The sequence below is a fragment of the Suricata suricatta genome, chromosome 3 (assembly GCF_006229205.1).
Source record: "Suricata suricatta isolate VVHF042 chromosome 3, meerkat_22Aug2017_6uvM2_HiC, whole genome shotgun sequence".
Taxonomy (NCBI): domain Eukaryota; kingdom Metazoa; phylum Chordata; class Mammalia; order Carnivora; family Herpestidae; genus Suricata; species Suricata suricatta.
Window position 1 is genome coordinate 147247839 of NC_043702.1, and position 16549 is coordinate 147264387.

The 16549-nt window shown below is 53.2% G+C and overlaps 1 protein-coding gene across 1 annotated transcript in view; it reads left to right on the forward strand.

Annotated features, from left to right (window-relative positions):
- Positions 1-2524: 2524 nt before the first annotated feature.
- IGFN1 (immunoglobulin like and fibronectin type III domain containing 1) overlaps positions 2525-16549 on the forward strand; it is a 29669-nt gene continuing 15644 nt past the window's right edge. Inside the window, exons 1-13 of the mRNA XM_029933386.1 lie at positions 2525-2597; positions 3332-3389; positions 3612-3661; positions 4141-4263; positions 5595-5734; positions 6620-6719; positions 8164-8208; positions 8475-8520; positions 9099-9273; positions 10158-10271; positions 11737-11905; positions 13300-13572; positions 14309-14358. Coding sequence (XP_029789246.1) covers positions 2525-2597; positions 3332-3389; positions 3612-3661; positions 4141-4263; positions 5595-5734; positions 6620-6719; positions 8164-8208; positions 8475-8520; positions 9099-9273; positions 10158-10271; positions 11737-11905; positions 13300-13572; positions 14309-14358 — 1416 coding nt within the window. The remainder of the gene's footprint in view (positions 2598-3331; positions 3390-3611; positions 3662-4140; positions 4264-5594; positions 5735-6619; positions 6720-8163; positions 8209-8474; positions 8521-9098; positions 9274-10157; positions 10272-11736; positions 11906-13299; positions 13573-14308; positions 14359-16549) is intronic.

The following is a 16549-nucleotide window of genomic DNA, read 5'->3' on the forward strand; positions in this document are numbered from 1 at the left end:
GCTTCAGCCCCACTGGCCCTCTGTCAGTTCCTTCAGAGCACACGCTGCAGTTCGTAATTGGCTATTTATCATGTGTCTGCCCCATGAGACTGTAAGCTCCACTAGGGAGAGGCCCTGCCATTTGCTTGCTTTTGTGTCCCCAATGCCTCACACAGAGCCGGAGCCAGGACCTAACACAGAGCAGGTGTCCAACACATACTGGCTGAATAAATGAAACACCAGCCTCTGACACCTAGAGTTAGGAACACAGAGAGTGACATACAAATATACATGTGCACACACACACACACACGTGTGGAAAAGGTCAAACACTTCCCTTCTCAGAACATATACAGAGGTAGCTCCTGTAGAATTAGCAATGTGTTAGTGAGTACGTGTAAATATCCAATGCCCTCCCCTCAAAGGAAACATTAGCCCCATTTCCCATCTACCCTACGCGAATCCTTGATCAAGCATTGCTTATTGGTGGCAACAAACCAGTTCTCTGTCCTCAAGGAGAGAGCAGGTGGCTCTCTCAAAGCAGACCAGGTGGTCTATTCATCTTATCTCCTCTGATGCCTCCTTTCCCCTCCACATTCCTTAAGAAAATATGTTACTAGCCATCCTATCCCCAATTCCCATCTTCCATCCATTCCTCCTCAAAAATCCAACCATCTGCCTACCACTTTCAGCCCCCAGGCCGGCTGGCTAGGTCACCCCTTCTATCCCAAGAAAACTTACCTTCTCCCAGAAAGCCTCCTAGCTGTAGGATTCCCAGGGTCTCCCCCTGCCCCACACCATCACTGGAGTTCACCTCCATGGTGGAGCCTTTGGGATCACGCCCTTTTGTCTAGTTCCCGAAGTGTGTTGCCTATTTGGTGCCACTTTGGGTTGTGATTCCCAAGAGGGCAGTGGCTTTATGTATTAGTGTGACTTATGGTGTCAAGGGTCTCAAAGGATCGGCTTAACTGAAAAATTAAGGCTTGGGAATGATGCATCCCACCCCTGCTTAAAGGGGTTATCTGAATGAGGCAACACGGAACAAACTTAGCCAAGCCAATCTAGTTAAGAGCTTACAGCTCTGCAAACCGAGGAGTTGGATGACCTGATGTCACAGGACCCTTCCATCTCCGACCTCCTCAGAGGCTAGGGCATTAACCCTGGGGGAAGGGGGCTGCCCTGCCAAGCCCGAGCTGGAGCAGGAGGAGGGAGGCGGGGTGAGTGGGAGGGGCAGAGAGAGCCCGGGGAGTCAGCAGTGACCTACATCTGCTCCAGGCACTGCCTGTCCACCAGCAGTCCATTCAGAGCCTTTAGCAGCGTGCAGCAGCTGAAACAGGGAGGAGGGAGCAGACAGGAGGCTGGAGGTCGGCGGGGCGCCCAGGTAAGTGCACCAGGTACCCAGGACAGAGCAGGGCAGAGATGGAGATGCTGGAATGCTCTCTAACTTTTCTACTCAGGAAGGGGCAGGCAGTGGGCACGTTTGCTGGCTGGCTGACTACACCCTGGGGTGCATGTACAATCCCTTCTAGAGGACTCTGGGATATTTGGAAGAGATAATCTCAGTGAGTGTCCTGTCTGAGTTGTTTTGTCCTGGCTCTGATGTTTCCAGGCACAGTTCGACTTAGAGTGTGGAATGATGATCAGGTTAAAAATCTGATGAGCTTTCTAGAATAAGGACGTCAGGTCTGGGGCTTGTTACATCTTGATTAATAACATGGTCAAAGCAGTTGAGACAAAGCCCATTTGGCTCTTCTTGCCTCAATCCTACCTGTTTGGAAGGTAGAGGCAGCAGCCACCTAGAGGCGCAAAATGACGGCAGGCAGGTAGGGCAGGGACGGGGAGTATTGAGGGCTGTTCCGTGAGAGACCAGGAGGTGCTGCCCTGGGCTCCAGGGCTGAGAGTCATGGGGGGATAGGCAGGACACCACTCCTGTTTGGTGCTGAGGAAAACTGGGATTTCTTCTCAAAAGGGCAAAGAGAATTCATTTCCTTCCCCCTCCCCCCTGATTGAGACCATATCCTTCTAGTCTCCAACCAAGCAGATCTCTTGCCCATTTGTCACTAACCTTGTCCCAAATCTGGCTTCCTGAAGAGAATGGAGGTGCAGAGGGCAAGTTGACTGAACCTCAAACTCTTAAATCCCCGTACTGGGTCTGCTTCTCTCTCAGCTGGGCCCTGAAGGCAGGAGGCCAGAGGGAGAGCAGCAGTTAGCATTACACTTCATGTGTGACAAACAGCAGAGAAAATGACTGAGAGCTGGTGGTGAGGGTGACGGGCAGGAGGAGGGGGCAGGGGATGATGAAGATGAAGATGACAACTACGGTGTCCGTTTTGAACGCTAACTACTCCAGGGTGGGGGTCTTAGGCAGATGCCTGAGATGGGACTGGGGAACGGGTGGGACACAGGCCCCTGCGACTCCTGCCACTTGTGGTCGGCTGCGTCCTCCATTGGCGGCTGTTCTCCATCCTCGCTCGCCTTCCCTCCTGACTCCCTGCTGCGCAGCGGCTGTGGCCCTGTGACCGCTCCAGAACGCAGTTGGCGCACCATGGCATTCCAGCGCGCTGGGGGGCAGCCGCTGGGCTGTAGAGGGGACACCTTGAGGCCAGAAGTGCCAGTGGGTGGGTAGTTGTGAAATGGAAGTGTCAGTTGGAAGGAAGAATTTGCTCTGTCATGTGTGATTCTATCCTGAACACAAGGCTCTCTGGGCGGGGAGTGGCATCTTCAAAATGGAACCCCTTGGCCACGGGCCAAACGCACGGGAGGAGGTACCGCCGGAGAATTCTTTCAAGACACCCCCCACCACCACTGCCCTTCAATTCACAGCTCTCATCAAGGCTCTCATCCCAGCCCAGACCCAAGCCCCCTCTCTCTCCTGAGTGGCATTCCCCATCAGCCATAACGAAAGGGTGCAATTGTGAAGAAATCAGGGGGAGATAGTGGTAATGGTGGTTGGGAGAGGCTGGAGAGCATTTGTGTTCACCTGGCGTTATAACTCACTGGCTTCAGAGAAGGGGCAGATGGATTTATGAGGATCCTGTCAGCCTGGGTCAAAATGAGCTGAAGAACAGCCAACTAAGGGATTCCCCCCTGCAGATCTGGCCATCAGTAGGATTCCAGATTGGTTGAAGGTGGGAGGTGGAAGGCTGCTGGGCCTTGCTAGAAAGTCTCAGAGTTGGGAGAGGAGCCAGGGGTCCCAGAGAATATCCATGAAAAACTGACATTCCAAAATCAAGAGGGGGCAGTCTGCTAAATAGCTAAGGGAATCCTGAACGCCAGGAATTTGATTTCCCAAGCTTTGGGGAGGCTGTGTCTCATCCTCTGAGTGCCATCAGGCCTGTGGATGCACTCACAGGCCAGGCCACCAGCACGGGTTACAGGCTTAGCCTCAAGGTCTTCATTACCTGGGAAAGGTACGACTGAGCAGCAACCTCCCCTCTCTCTGTCTCTGGGCAGAGAATTGCAGGGCACCAATCGGGATCATTAGGTGGGGTCAGAGAAGCTCTCAGGGGCAACACCTCTACCCAGCTCCCGTGCCAGAGACCGACTGAGGCACTGATGGTGTGGGAGACATGAGGAGAGACGGCTAAGCCCAGCCTGCACCTCTCATAAGCATTTCTGTCTTCTGTTCGCAGGAGACCAGTTGCCACCTTCAGTAACCAAAGAGGTACCCAAACTATGGCAGGTGAGAGAAGAGCTGATCTCCCCTCCCCTGCCCTAACCCTCATTGGGCTTCTCCCTGGGTGGAGAGGAGGGAATGATAGGGCTCAGAGATCTTTGGGAATTCACCTGTCTCCTGGATTTTTAAATATCAGCTTTGGGTTTTAACTTGTTTTCCTGAATAAAGTCCATGATGGGAAGCCCCTTCCCATTCTCCCTTCTCCAGCTGTACCCCAATGACGCTCCCAGGGTCTTCCCTGGGTGCCCCTTGCCCATTTCCTGGGGGCTTCATTCACACTGCTGGAGGACTTTCAGAAAATTCAAATGCCCTGCTCACAGGCAGGATGCTCTGGGAGGCCTGGGAGGCAGTCCTGCCCAACGGTGGGAGAGTGAGGAGGAGTTCATGGTCCTTGGGTGCCTGGGTCAGTGCTCCATTGTGTCGAAAGGCCACCCACGAGGAAGAATGGGGGGTGGGGCTCATCTCCCTTTCCCCCACCTTCTCAGGGAAGCCCCTCAAGAAATCTGCCCTTCACGGGGTGAGCATCCTGCAGCTGGTGGAGGAGATCCCCGAAGGCTTCAGCACCCCAGACTTCCAGCAGAAGCCCGTCCCCATGGCGCTGCAGGAAGGTGAGAGCTGGGAGTGTGTGCGGTGGAGGGGGCTTGGGCATCATCCTTCCCAGCCTGCCTCCCAGCCCCCAAGTCCAGCACCGTGTTTCCTTATGCTTGTGGGGTGCCTGCCTGCCTGGGTCCCCAGAAGGGCAAGGGACCTGAAGATCAGGATGCGGAAAGGGAGCAAAGACATACTATGGGATGCTGAAACAAGAAATATTTGGGGAAAAGATTGGGAATGCTAATTGGGGAGTGGGATTGGTCGTGCTGTTTCTTAGTGCCCTCCCCTCTCCCTGCCTCCGAGCACCTACAGCGGACACCATTAAAATGGAGTTAAGGGGCTCCTGCGTGGCTCAGTCAGTTAAGCACTCGGCTCTTGACTTCAGCTCAGGTTATAATATGCTGGTGAGATCAAGCCCCATTGGGCTCTGAGCCAAGCACAGAGCCTGGTAGGGATTCTCTCTCTCCCTCTCTCCTGCCCCTCTCCCACTTACGCTCTCTCTCTCTCTCTCTCTCTCTCTCTCTCTCTAAAATAAAATAAAATAAAATAAAATAAAATAAAGTAAAATAAAATAAAATAAAGAGGTAACTTGAGCCATGTGAGAAAAGTGCCCAAGAAAGTGATGGGAGCAAAGGCTTTAGGGGGAATGGATAAGAACTGGTGTTCTTTCCCCAACACAACTTCCTGCAATACCTTGAGTTTACAACACTCTGGTGTGAGAAAAAGATGGCACTTTATTTTTCTAAATCTGACTGTAAGTCCCCACTCAACAAGGTCATGAGAAAATTGTCTTTCATCACTGGGGCCCTTGGGTCTTCACTCCGAACTGATCTCTACTGAGAGGTTCCTGAAAGGAGCCCAAGGATTCCTTGAGGGTAGGCAGCTCCCAGGCTTCTGGGCCAAACATGGAGCTCAGGCACTTTCTGAGGCTGGAACCCTGTGTCTCAGGCCTTCCCACCTCAAGGGTGGACTCCACAAAGGTCTCCTCTCTTTCTCAGTCTCGGGAGAGTTCTTCAGACTCCTTCCCTTACCCACTTACAAAGAAATATCCCCTTCCGGCCCAAGCCTGCCTGCCTCCCCTTCCACATGGACAGTCTGGCCGCATCTTTGCTCAAGGAACCTACACTCTGAGAAACAGAAGCCAGGCAGGCACTGTCTGGAAACGTCTGCTCTCTGCCTGGCATTGTAAGAGCCTTTGAGTCAAGGGCACCAAGGCCTGACACCCATCTTGGACTGGGCAGTGGAAATGCCTAGAGCAGTGAAAGTAACATAAATGAAAATCTCAATAAAGTATACTGTCACCCCTCCCCTAACCTGCCAATCTTTTGCCCACCTTTTCCTGCCCCAGGGAAAAATGCCATCTTTCGGGCCGTGGTCTGTGGGGAGCCCAGACCCAAGGTGCACTGGCAGTGCACCAAAGGTAACCTCAGTAACTCCACCAAGTACCAGATCTCCTCTGCCCCTGGCAGCAAGGAGCACGTGCTACAGGTAAGATCCGAGTTCTCTCCCCGACCCTTGAAGGTCTCCCTGATGGCCTCCAATCCCCAGAGGAGTAGGAGATATTCCCAGTTGGGCTGAGTCCGATCAGCTCTGTCCTGGGGCTCCAGGCTGCCTGAGCCAGATGCGGGTCTGGCAGGCTTGCAGGCACCTCTGCTGACAACCTGTCAGGTGGCAGAGACTGGAGCTTAAGGATTCCAGCTCTGGAGGCTGACGGCCTGGGTTCCAATCCCAGGCCCACCACCTTAGCCTTTGAAAGTTACTTGCTTCTCTGTAACTCTTTTTCCCCATCTGTAACACGAGGGTATAACAGTATTTACTTTATGGTGTTGTTATGAATACAAAAGGTTTATGTAAATGTCTAACCAGTCCTGGCCTCTAGGGACCACATGTGGTGGCCAATATGAGTAATAATTACAGCTACCAGTCATGGAATGCCTAAGTGCCTGGTCTTGGGCTAAACATGTGACATTGATTATATAACTTAATCCTGACCATTCACCACTTTTTGAGATGTTGTTATCCTCACCTTCTAAGAAACAAAGATTCAAAGAGATTAGGTAATTTACCCAACGTCCCATAACCTATAATATATGACAGAGATGATATTCAGGCCTAGATCCATCTGAACCAAAAAAAAAAAAAAAATGAGCTTTTTCTGCTACACCACACTGCCTTTGATGGTAAAGAGTTGGTATATCTGCTCTCAGTCAAGATCCAGCTTTTTGTTTTGGGGTCTGACTTTCTTGATGAAGACTGTGAGCTCTACGAGGAAATACAGATGTCTTACCCATCTGTATATACCTATAACCATGTCCAGTAAGTAGAGGAAGGGGAGGTGCTAGCCCCGTTCCCCTGGCCTTGGCCTCTCTGCAGATCAACAAGCTGACGGGTGAGGACACGGACGTGTACCGCTGCACAGCAGTGAACATGTATGGAGAAGCCACGTGCTCCACTAGGCTCTTGGTCATTGAAGGTGGGCTTGTCCTTCTCCCCCTCTTCCTGTCTCATCAGTGCTTGGGTGTTGGCCCTGCCTTTCCCTTCAGACACCCTAGAAGCTGTGCAGCTGGTGGGGTCAAAGGAGAGAGGGACACCAAAGCTGCTGCCTTCTCTGGTGCCAGAGCCCTTGGGCTTTACACACTCACACTCTAACTCTGCATATGGTTTAAAAGGCAACCCTCAGAAGATGCCCCATTGCAGAGGCTCTAAATGATACTCTCTTAACCCTTGGAATGAGGGCAGGACCTGGGAGTTGGTTTCTGGTCCTAAACCTTCTGCTAACTCCGTCAACTGGCTTCATTTTCTTCTCTGGGCCTCAGTTTCTCTACTATACAAAGGATTCTTTGTCCTGGCTGACGTCAGAGGTGACAGTCGAGTAACATAAAGGCCAAATCCTTTCTCTGATAGGTGGCGGTTTTTCTGTTTGTTTATTTGCTTTGGCTTGGGCAGTGTTTCCAAATTTTAAATTAATTGTCGACATGTAATATCGGGAAGGTACATGTCTCTTGAGAAAGCAGATCTAGTCTTTCCATTGGTTACATTTTTGCCTACAAGTAACAGAAAACCCTACTACGAATAGCCCAAGAAATTAAGACACTTGAGTATGTCACACGATAAGAAGCCCTGAGGTCGCAGCCCAGGGCTCAAACCAGAGCTCAGGGCTGTCTTAGGACAGCCAGACTCTTCCTGTCTCACTGCTCTGCTACCCGAAGAGGCTGGTTTATCTCCTCACAGTCATAAGACAGCTGCCACAGACCCACACCGAATCCACATTCAGATATACCCGGTCCATCTGGCCCTTTCATCGAGAAAGCCAAAGCGTTCTCAGAAACTCCTTGGAGACTTCTGTTTAGATCTCATTGGCCAGAACTGTGTCACTCACATGCCCACTCCTAGTTGCAAGGGAAGCCAGGAAAGCAAGCATTTAGTTTTCCAGCCTCCTTCCTACTAGTGGGAGTGGGGTGATGAAGCCGAGGATTGGGAATAGCTACAGGATCAGCCAAACAGCAGTGTCTGACATCTTTGGCAACATTGGCCCATATCCCAAAATGGCAGCTTGCCTGTGCGTGGAAGAGCCCCTTTAGGTACAGTTCAGTGTGTAGTCACCCACGGTCACCTCACTCATTTCTGCCACCTCCCTGCCCCGGCAGCCATGTCAGTGGGCCTCCCCTGCATGCGATGATAATCAGGTCAGCCCCATCTCAGTCATGCTAAGGCTCTGGAGTATCAAAGCTTATGGCAGACAGACCATCCGCCCTGTTCAGCCCTCTTGCTGAGACGTTGCTGTGACTTGGAGGACAGTGGGGAGGGCAGGTCCCTGGCACTCAGCTATAATCAGGAAGACCGTCAATGTGTCTTGTTTCTGTCTCCATCTGTCCACATTAAATCCCTCCCCTCCTCCTCTACTCCTGCTGGTCTAGTTGGCTTTCGGAAGAATCGGAAGAGGCAAAAGGAACCCCAGGAGGGTAGGTGGAAGGGTGGCCAGAAATCTCCTTGGGTTTGGGGGGGAATGGGCTTCTCCTTGCCTAGCGCTCCCTACCTGGCCAAGCCCATATCTTATGGCTTGTAACCAGTCCCCAGGAGAGCACCTTTCAAAAGCTTGGTTGTCAGCCATGGACCACAGGTCCTCAGACTGCCACCCCACCCTACCCGCATTGCTATGGAAAAGCCCTGCATTAGCCCCTTGGCATCCCACCCCGGGCTTGGGGCCTCATTCCTGCTCCTTTTCTAGACCTCAGGAAGGAGCTGATGGACTACCGATATCGCCTGAAGAAGAGGTGGGTCTGGGCCTGTCCAGGGCCAGGGGTGAAGGCTCCCTCCATACGTCCATGAGCAAGACGGGCTCAGCTCCCCACTCCACCGACTGGGAAGCCAGGCTGCAGGTGGCCAATGGGAGGAGAGAGAGGGCTGACCTGGGAGCTCTGCCACCTCCAAGCTCTATGTCCTTAACCAATTCTCCTGTCCAGCCCTGATTTACTGTTTTGTAAAATGGGACACTCGCTAGAACAATGATATTTTTTAAAAATGTTAAAGTAACAGAATGATCTGCACTCCCCTCCCCCCACCCCTCACCCTGCCCATGTTGCTCAGAAATCCACAACACAAGTTGTCAGGAGTGGTGTTTCTCCTGCAAGAGAGTGCACTGTGGGGAGAAGGCAGATGCATCCACCTCTGGGTCCATCGTGTCCAGACAGTGGTCAGTCCCAGAGCCCAGCCTTCCTGGCCCACTTCTTCCAATGCAGAGAGGGCAGCTCCCCACAGCCCCTTGGGGGCCAGGCCTCCTAGACTAGGGGACCAGCTCCTGGGGCTCCCCTGGGGCTCCTCTGGCCTCTGACCAGCCCACCCTGCTCCCCAGGGCCCCGCCTCCCACCAAGAAAAAGGTGGACATGGCGCAGGTGTGGCAGCTGCTGCTGACGGCCGACCGCAAGGACTACGAGCGGATCTGCCTGAAGTACGGCATCGTGGACTACCGAGGCATGCTGCGCAAGCTGCAGGAGATGCGGAAGGAGCAGGAGGACAAGGTGGCACAGGTACGCTCTCCTGAGGAGCAGCGGGTGCCTCACGGGCGCCCCCACCTGGAGGCTTCGTGCGGGGCCACTCCCCCCCCTCCCCCCGCTCCCCCTTGGCGATGTCGAGCCAAGGACCCAGGCCTCAAGTCAACATGACTTGGCTTTGAAATCTGGCTCTGATGCTTACTAAAATCTGAGCTTTGGGAAAGTTAGGACCTCCCTGTCTTGGTTTCCTTATTTGTAAAATGGGTGTTCAAGCCGTACCTGCCTCTTACGATTAGCGAGAGGATGAAGGAGAGAATGTACTTAAGGCACTCAGCCCGGTGTAGCAAGGGCTTCCGGCCAGCTGTCAGCATCCCCAGACCTTGGACACTTGTCTTATTTCTAAAGGCTTCCAGTGGAGGGAATTTCACAGTTTCCATTAGTATTTTCATGCAAACATCCTATAAACTGCAGGAAGTTCTGCCCCGGGTCTAGTCTAACTATAGCATTAGTCTAATTTTGTCTTCTGGAAATGCAAAACAACTAGTTTTCATCTTCCTGAAAATAGTATTTATCACTTTGAAGGTGGTTCATCAAACATCCGGCGACCCTGTTTTCTCTCCTCCAAGCTTTCTCATTTACCTTAACACAGGGCTTTGCACACAGTAGGTGCTCAGCTAATGTTTATTGGATGGAATAACAGATAAACAGAAAAGTCCTCCCGGATTCTCAGGGCACCTGGACACCCGGAGTTCTTTCTCACTTTCTTGCTGACCTGATAACTCATTGTGGAAAATTTCTTCCCACCTGGAAAATGGGCAAATGCATGCTTGAGTGGGGCATTGGGGGGCTGAGGTGTGTGCGTTTGGAATGCCCTGATTAGATAACTCAGAGAGCTCCCTGGATGGGTTTGTCTTCCCTAGTATGTTAATGCCGTCTCCAACTTGAGACACATCAAGGTCAGCAAGGAGGGGGTTGCAACGTTTGACCTGGAGCTGGATCTCAAGTATTCTGAGAGCAATATTTACCTGTATAAGGTGAGTCTGGAGGAGCCATTGGAAAGGAAAGGGGTCTGGCAGGGATGCTGCGGGTCCTGGCGGGAGGAACTAGGGGCCCACGGGTTCCCTTCTGCGAGCAACTAAAGTCCACAGATGATGAGTCTGGCGTCCCATGGAGTTCCTGGTTCAAGTGAGGTCAAACTTTGGTGTGGGCCTTTCACAGAGTCCTCTTACCTCTTGTTAAGCAACCAGGTTCTCCAGCCAGGGCAGGGGTGGGGGGCTAAAAAAGGATTCTGAGAAAGTACACCCCCATCCATCTGAGCTCTCTCTCCGGAGATTTGACACATCCTTGCATGGACTCCAATAGTAACTGCCTATCAACAAAGTGGGACCTGGGGCAGATTGTGCTGGGGGAGGGAGCAGAGCACAGTGACACTAGTTCTGTGGTCAGACTCCACCACTTACTGGCTGGGTGACCCCAGGCAAGATGTTTACCTTCCCTGTGCCTCGGGGTCCTCACATACAAAGTAAGGGTAGTATAGGACCTATCTCATGGCACAATTAAATGATGAATGAGATCATATATGATTTGCCCCTCCTCTTAGCTCTGTTCATTCCTGGTGCTCTTCCCCTTGCTGTTCTCTTCCTGCCTCCCTACCCTCTCCCCTGGGCTTGTGTCTTTTTTTCTGCTCCAGCTGATTCTGCTGCCTGACATGTCCACTGTCTTCCCCGCAGCTGGGCTTCCCCTGGCCACCTGTGTGACACTACTATGTCCCCCCAACCCCATTTCATCTTCCTGAATCCACACCCTCCTCTCTCTTTTCTTTTTTCTCTAGTTCTAGCTCTTTCTAATATACATTATATTATCTGCTTATGATACTTATTGTTTGTCTGTGTCCCTCATAGAATTTTAGTTCCCTGGGGGCAGAAATCTTTGTTTTATTCACTGATGTGGCCCAAGTACCTAAAACAGTGCCTGGTACACAGTAGGCAACCGAAGATGCGCAATTATTAGTATTTGGCACATAGCACATCTATCTAGACTTTAGCTAAAGTGGGCATGGGTGTAGATTGCTGGGTTTTGTAGAGCCACAAAGATATGATAGAACTCTTTTGTGCCCCTCCATGAATGAATGTGCTGGGGCCCCCCGGGGCTCCTGGTGCTGCCCCCTGCTGTCCCCCTAAGGCTGCTTGGGTCATTGCTCTACTCAATCTGAGCTGAGATCTCCCACTTTTGGGTGCCTCTTGTGCAACACTTACAGGTTATTTACTCCACGGTGAGAGTCAAGGACACTCCTTGGTCATTTATTCCCCTTCACCTCACATTCCCTGTTCTCAGGGCCTTTGAGCCCTGCTCTCCACCCCCTGCCCCCATCCCCCTCCCGTCTACTGTGTGGTTCCAGCAATATGTGGTCTGGTGGGAGGCTGTCGGAGGAGGGTTGGGGCAGGAGGTGCTGGGGACCCACTGAGGCCCTGAACCCTCCTCTTCCTTTCTCCACCTCAGGATGGTGAGATGATCCCCTACGGCTTCGACCACCAGATCAAGCACTGTCTGCGGCGGCTGGGGAAGCGCTACCACTTCCAGATCCGTGATCTGCAACCCGAGGATGCTGGCATTTACCAGGTCAAGGTGGAGGATGTGGAAATCTTCTCCACGGAACTGGATGCTGGCGGTGGGTGGTCTTCCCCGCAGAAGTTTGAGTGGGGGAGATCTGTAAGGAGGGGGGCTCAAGTCGGTGCCATGGCTGGGGGGAAGATAAATGTGATGCATGCCCTCCCCCTTTTTGCAAAGACTTTTAGGGAGAGGAAGGTACACCCAGATGTTAAACAGCTTTCCAAAAGTCTTGGTCTGAGGTCTATGTTCTCTTGGCGCTGAGTTCCAGCCACTGCCATACAAAACGTCCATGCCATGCCCCTGCTCATAGACCTGCAACAACCAGCTATTTCCAGATTAGTCCAAACTAATTCCACAACCTCACTCCTTTCTGATGAAGACTCTCCCCTCCCAGACCCCCCATTCCCAGCAAGAAGCTCCACCCAGGTTAGGCACACTTGTGCTCCATACTGACCTCTTCCTTCCTTGCCTCTAGTGCCCACACCTCACCTGGGAACCGTCCCTTCCTCCCTCATCAAACTCTGTCCCATCCCCACAAGTAGCTGTGTATGCAGTCTCTCCTCCCCCCAAGCTTGCCTCCCCAACCCGCCACAGGAACACTTGAGAGCTCCAGACGCCTCCTGGGAGGAGGAGAGGCTGGAGAAGAAAGCTTTGGGCAGATAAGGTGTAAAGAACATGGTTCTATGTTTTATTTATCTTTTGAGAGCAAGAGAGACAGCACACAAGCCAGGGAGGGGAAGAGAGAGAGGGAGACACAGAATCTGAAACAGGCTCCAGGCTCTGAGCTGTCAGCACAGAGCCCGACACGGGGCTCGAACTTACAGACCATGAGATCATGATCTGAGCCAAAGTCTGGCACTTAAACGACCTAGCCACCCAGGCACCACAAGAACATGGTTCTAAATCAAGGTTGAGGAAAAAAGAGGACGTGAGATCTCCAGCAGGCCTGGACAGGGCTTTGAAAAGCCTAGAAATGACACAGTATAGGGGAGAGGGGGCAGAGGCTTTGGAATTAGCAAGACCTGGCTGTGAATTCTGACCGGGCCGCCTCTTGGTTGGGTAAAACTGAGGCAAATCATTGAACTTCTGATCCCTCTGTTTCTTTTCCTATAAAAAGGATATAATAATACCCACCTTGGTGGTCATAAGAATTCATACAATAACATACATAAAGTCAGCATATTGGTTTCTTCATGTACCCATCTTACCCCGAGATATCACCTCTGGCTTTAGGATCACAGAACTCCTGAGCCAAAAACAGTCTTACAGTTCATAACCTAATGATAACCCCTCATTTTATATGGGGGTAACTGTCACCTGGGGTAAGGAGGTGACCTGCCCAAGGTGACACAGGGGGTTTGTGGCTGAGCTGGTCTGAACCCAGGCTTCTGACCTCCCAGCCCTGCTGCATCAGTCACCAAGCTGATGCCCCCATTCCTCCTCCCCGGACAGCCATCCCTGCCAGAGTGGTGGTCCCGCTGACTGAGGCCCACTGTGAAGAGCAGGGAGACGCTGTCTTCGAGTGTGTTCTCTCTAACCCCAGCCCCAACGCCACCTGGAGTTTCCGGCACCGGCCACTCCAGCCCATCGACAAATACGAAGTGTCTGTGTCTCCCGATGGGCTGACCCACCGTCTGGTGGTAAAGGGGGCCCACTTCTCAGACATGGGCCTCTACTCGCTAGGCACTGGGTTCCACAGCTCTGGCGCCTGGCTGGTGGTTGAAGGTGAGTGGTTTGCACCTCTGTCTTTCCCTGCATCTACCAAGGCAAGCCTCAGGGCCAAGGAGGACATGGAAAAGGCCAGAAGCAGGGGTTCTTTTGGTCAGTCATTTGCTTTGGATGCTTCCTTTACTGTCAGAGAATGAGGAGTGCTCCTGAGATCTATTCCTGAGCCATTGCCATGCTGGTCCTTCACTGCCAGGGTCCGCCTCAGCTCCATCTGCTCCACGGGGCCTCTGGAATTGCTCTGGGTGGGCAGCTCCAAGATGGCCTCAGGGTCTTGGCCAGGGCTTGACGCGGGTTCAGTATGGATGAGAAGCCCCTGGGTCAGGCCAGAGAACACCCTTACACCCCTAGGGATTTGGGTTCAAGGTGATCCCAGGAAACTGTAAATTGGGCATTTGTAAGGCAGATGGTGGGGCAAATAGATCTTTTAAAAAGCATGCAACTGCGCATAGCAGTTTGATAAGCAGATAAGTTTTGGGTTATGTGTTTTCTCTGAAAGTCTTCATGAAGCACATAGCAGGGCGGGGTGGTCTGCGGGTGCAGGGCTGGGGGAGGCGGTGATAGGATTCGTCTCACAATGAGCTGGCACACCCTGGCTTCCTTCTGAGATGGTCAGCTTTTTCTCTACTGGGCAACCTGAAGGTCAGTCAAAGTTGGGGTCAGACAGGCGCCTCGGCCTGATTTAACAGGTCTTTTCTTTTGTCTCTCCTGTGGGGGCATTGACCTCTCACCAAAGCTGGGAAGGATAAAGGCCTTATGACCACAAGTGCTGACCACCAGCTGCAAGCACAAGGAGCCCAGACCTCAGAAGCAGAAGATTCCAGGAGCATCAGTGGCAAGGGAGGGAAATCCAGAGAACGGGGTCCCCTGGAGGGCTCCCATAACGGGGCCAGGCCTGCTTCTGAGCTCCAGCTCACAGCTGGCTCAGAGACAGGTGGCCTTGGTGGGCATGGCTATTCCTTGATGGAGGGTGATGGGGTAGCTGGCTCAGCCTGGGGCCCAGGGCAGGCAAGAAAGGGCTTTCTGGAAGCAGAGGGATACACAGTCACTCCCTCTGGGGAAAATCAGCTGCACAGAGGAGGCTGGGACAGAAGCCTTCCTGGGAGCCCCTATCCCCAGGGAGAAGGCCAGGAATCCGGTTTGGGCCTCATGGAAGGTCAGCAACAAGATCGGGGCAGAGACAGTGATGGGGACAGAAGTGGTAGGATAGCAGGAGGCTGGGAGGCTGAGTCCAGGCACTCTCAGGTTGGAGGACTGGGGAGCAGCGGGGAAGGAAAGGAATACAGAGAAGACCATCAGGGTCCTCTGGACAGGCAGAGCCAGGAACAGCTCCACAGTGCTCATCTAGGACCTGGGAGAGGACAAACAGCTCTGAGGGGATCCCAGTCTGGTCCTGTGGGCTCTTGGTCAGAAGGGGAAGCGATGGAGATTTTGCAGGGGGAAAGCCTGGGTGGAGTGGAGGGAGGGGGTGGTTGGAGCAGGGAAAGGCAGAAAGGAGCAACAAGGGCAGTGTGGGGTAGTGGGACTGACCTGGGGGAAACCAGAGACAGCCATGGGGCAGGTGGTCCTGGGACCCAGGAGTACCCTGGAGAAAGAGCTTCTAGCTCCAAGACAGGCATAGGCCCTGAGTCCTGGGGCTCTCAGGGAGGTAGAGATGCTGATGATGGGGAAGCAAGGGGCTTCTGGGGGTCAGAGGAATCTCTAGGGCAGATATCTATAGGAAAGAACGTCCAGGAACCATCAATATATGGTAGCAGGAAATTCCTCCTGGGACAAGAGGGGCCCAAGGACAAAGCTGAGGGTTCACTGCAGGCAGATGATCAAGGCCCAGGGAAGTCTCTGGGTGGGAGAAAGGGCCACAAAACGAGCCCTGGAGGCCCAGGAGGTCTTGGGGGCCGGGAAAGGGGCCTACAGGGGCTCAGAGGAAGGGAGGACCAGGAGACAGCAGGGGGCTTGGATGAGGCAGGGCATGACTCCAGAAGCTTCCAGTATTCCCAAGGCTGGACAGCAGGCCAATGGGGAGCAGAAGGTAGTGGCAGAATAGAGTCTGAGAGCCCAGGTCCTTGGGATGACACAGGGTCCAGTCTCAGCAAAACTGGGGCTTACCAGGGGCCTGGAATGCTGGGGTCTAGTGAAGGGGAAGGTGGTGTGGGTGGTGCCCCAGGGGCTGGACTGATGGGATCTGCTCAGGGGGTGGATACCAGAAGCCACAGGCTAATTGGGTCTCCGAGCCTGGGTGCTCGGGGCTCTGGAAGGACACTAGGAGACACTGATGGATTAAGAGGTCCAGGGGCAATAGGTTCTCAACCAGATTTCTGGAATGGGTCATGGGACTCCAGAGGACCAGGACCCAGAGGTGAGACAGGCTATGAGGATGGCTTAGGGGGTGCGGGGAGAATGGGATCCAGGTATGGTGGTGGCATAGGGTATGCTAGGGAAGCAGGTCCTGAAAATGCAGCAGGTTATAGAGACAGCTCAGCGGCATCAGGAGAAATGGGATCTGGTTATGGCACGGGTTATGGAGTGGGCTCTGGGACACCAGGGGGAACAGAGTCTGAAGAAGGGGGTGGTTACAGGCCTGGCTCAGGGGTACTTGGGGGAATGTGGTCTGGAAACAAAGATGGTTATGGTCCTGCAATGAGGGGATCTGGGAAACTTGATGGTCTCAAGAGTGGCTCAGGTAGCCCTGAAAGAGGGCCCTTGGATGAAGACAGGATCCATCCAAAGGCTGGGGACGCATCCAGAGGCCAAGGGGATACTGGCCCTGGGGGAAGGCATCATTCTCGTGGTGGCCTAGGGGGTCCTGGGACAGTGGGGTCTGTAGGCAGAGGTGGCCATGGGGCCTCTGCAACAGTGGAAACTGTTGGGGAGGGACATGTGGAAGCAGAACCAGAGGCCTCTGGAAGAACAAGGCCCTGGGGTCAGACTGGAGACTCTGGGGACTTCAGAGCCTCAGGGTCTCTGGGGGTCTTTGGAG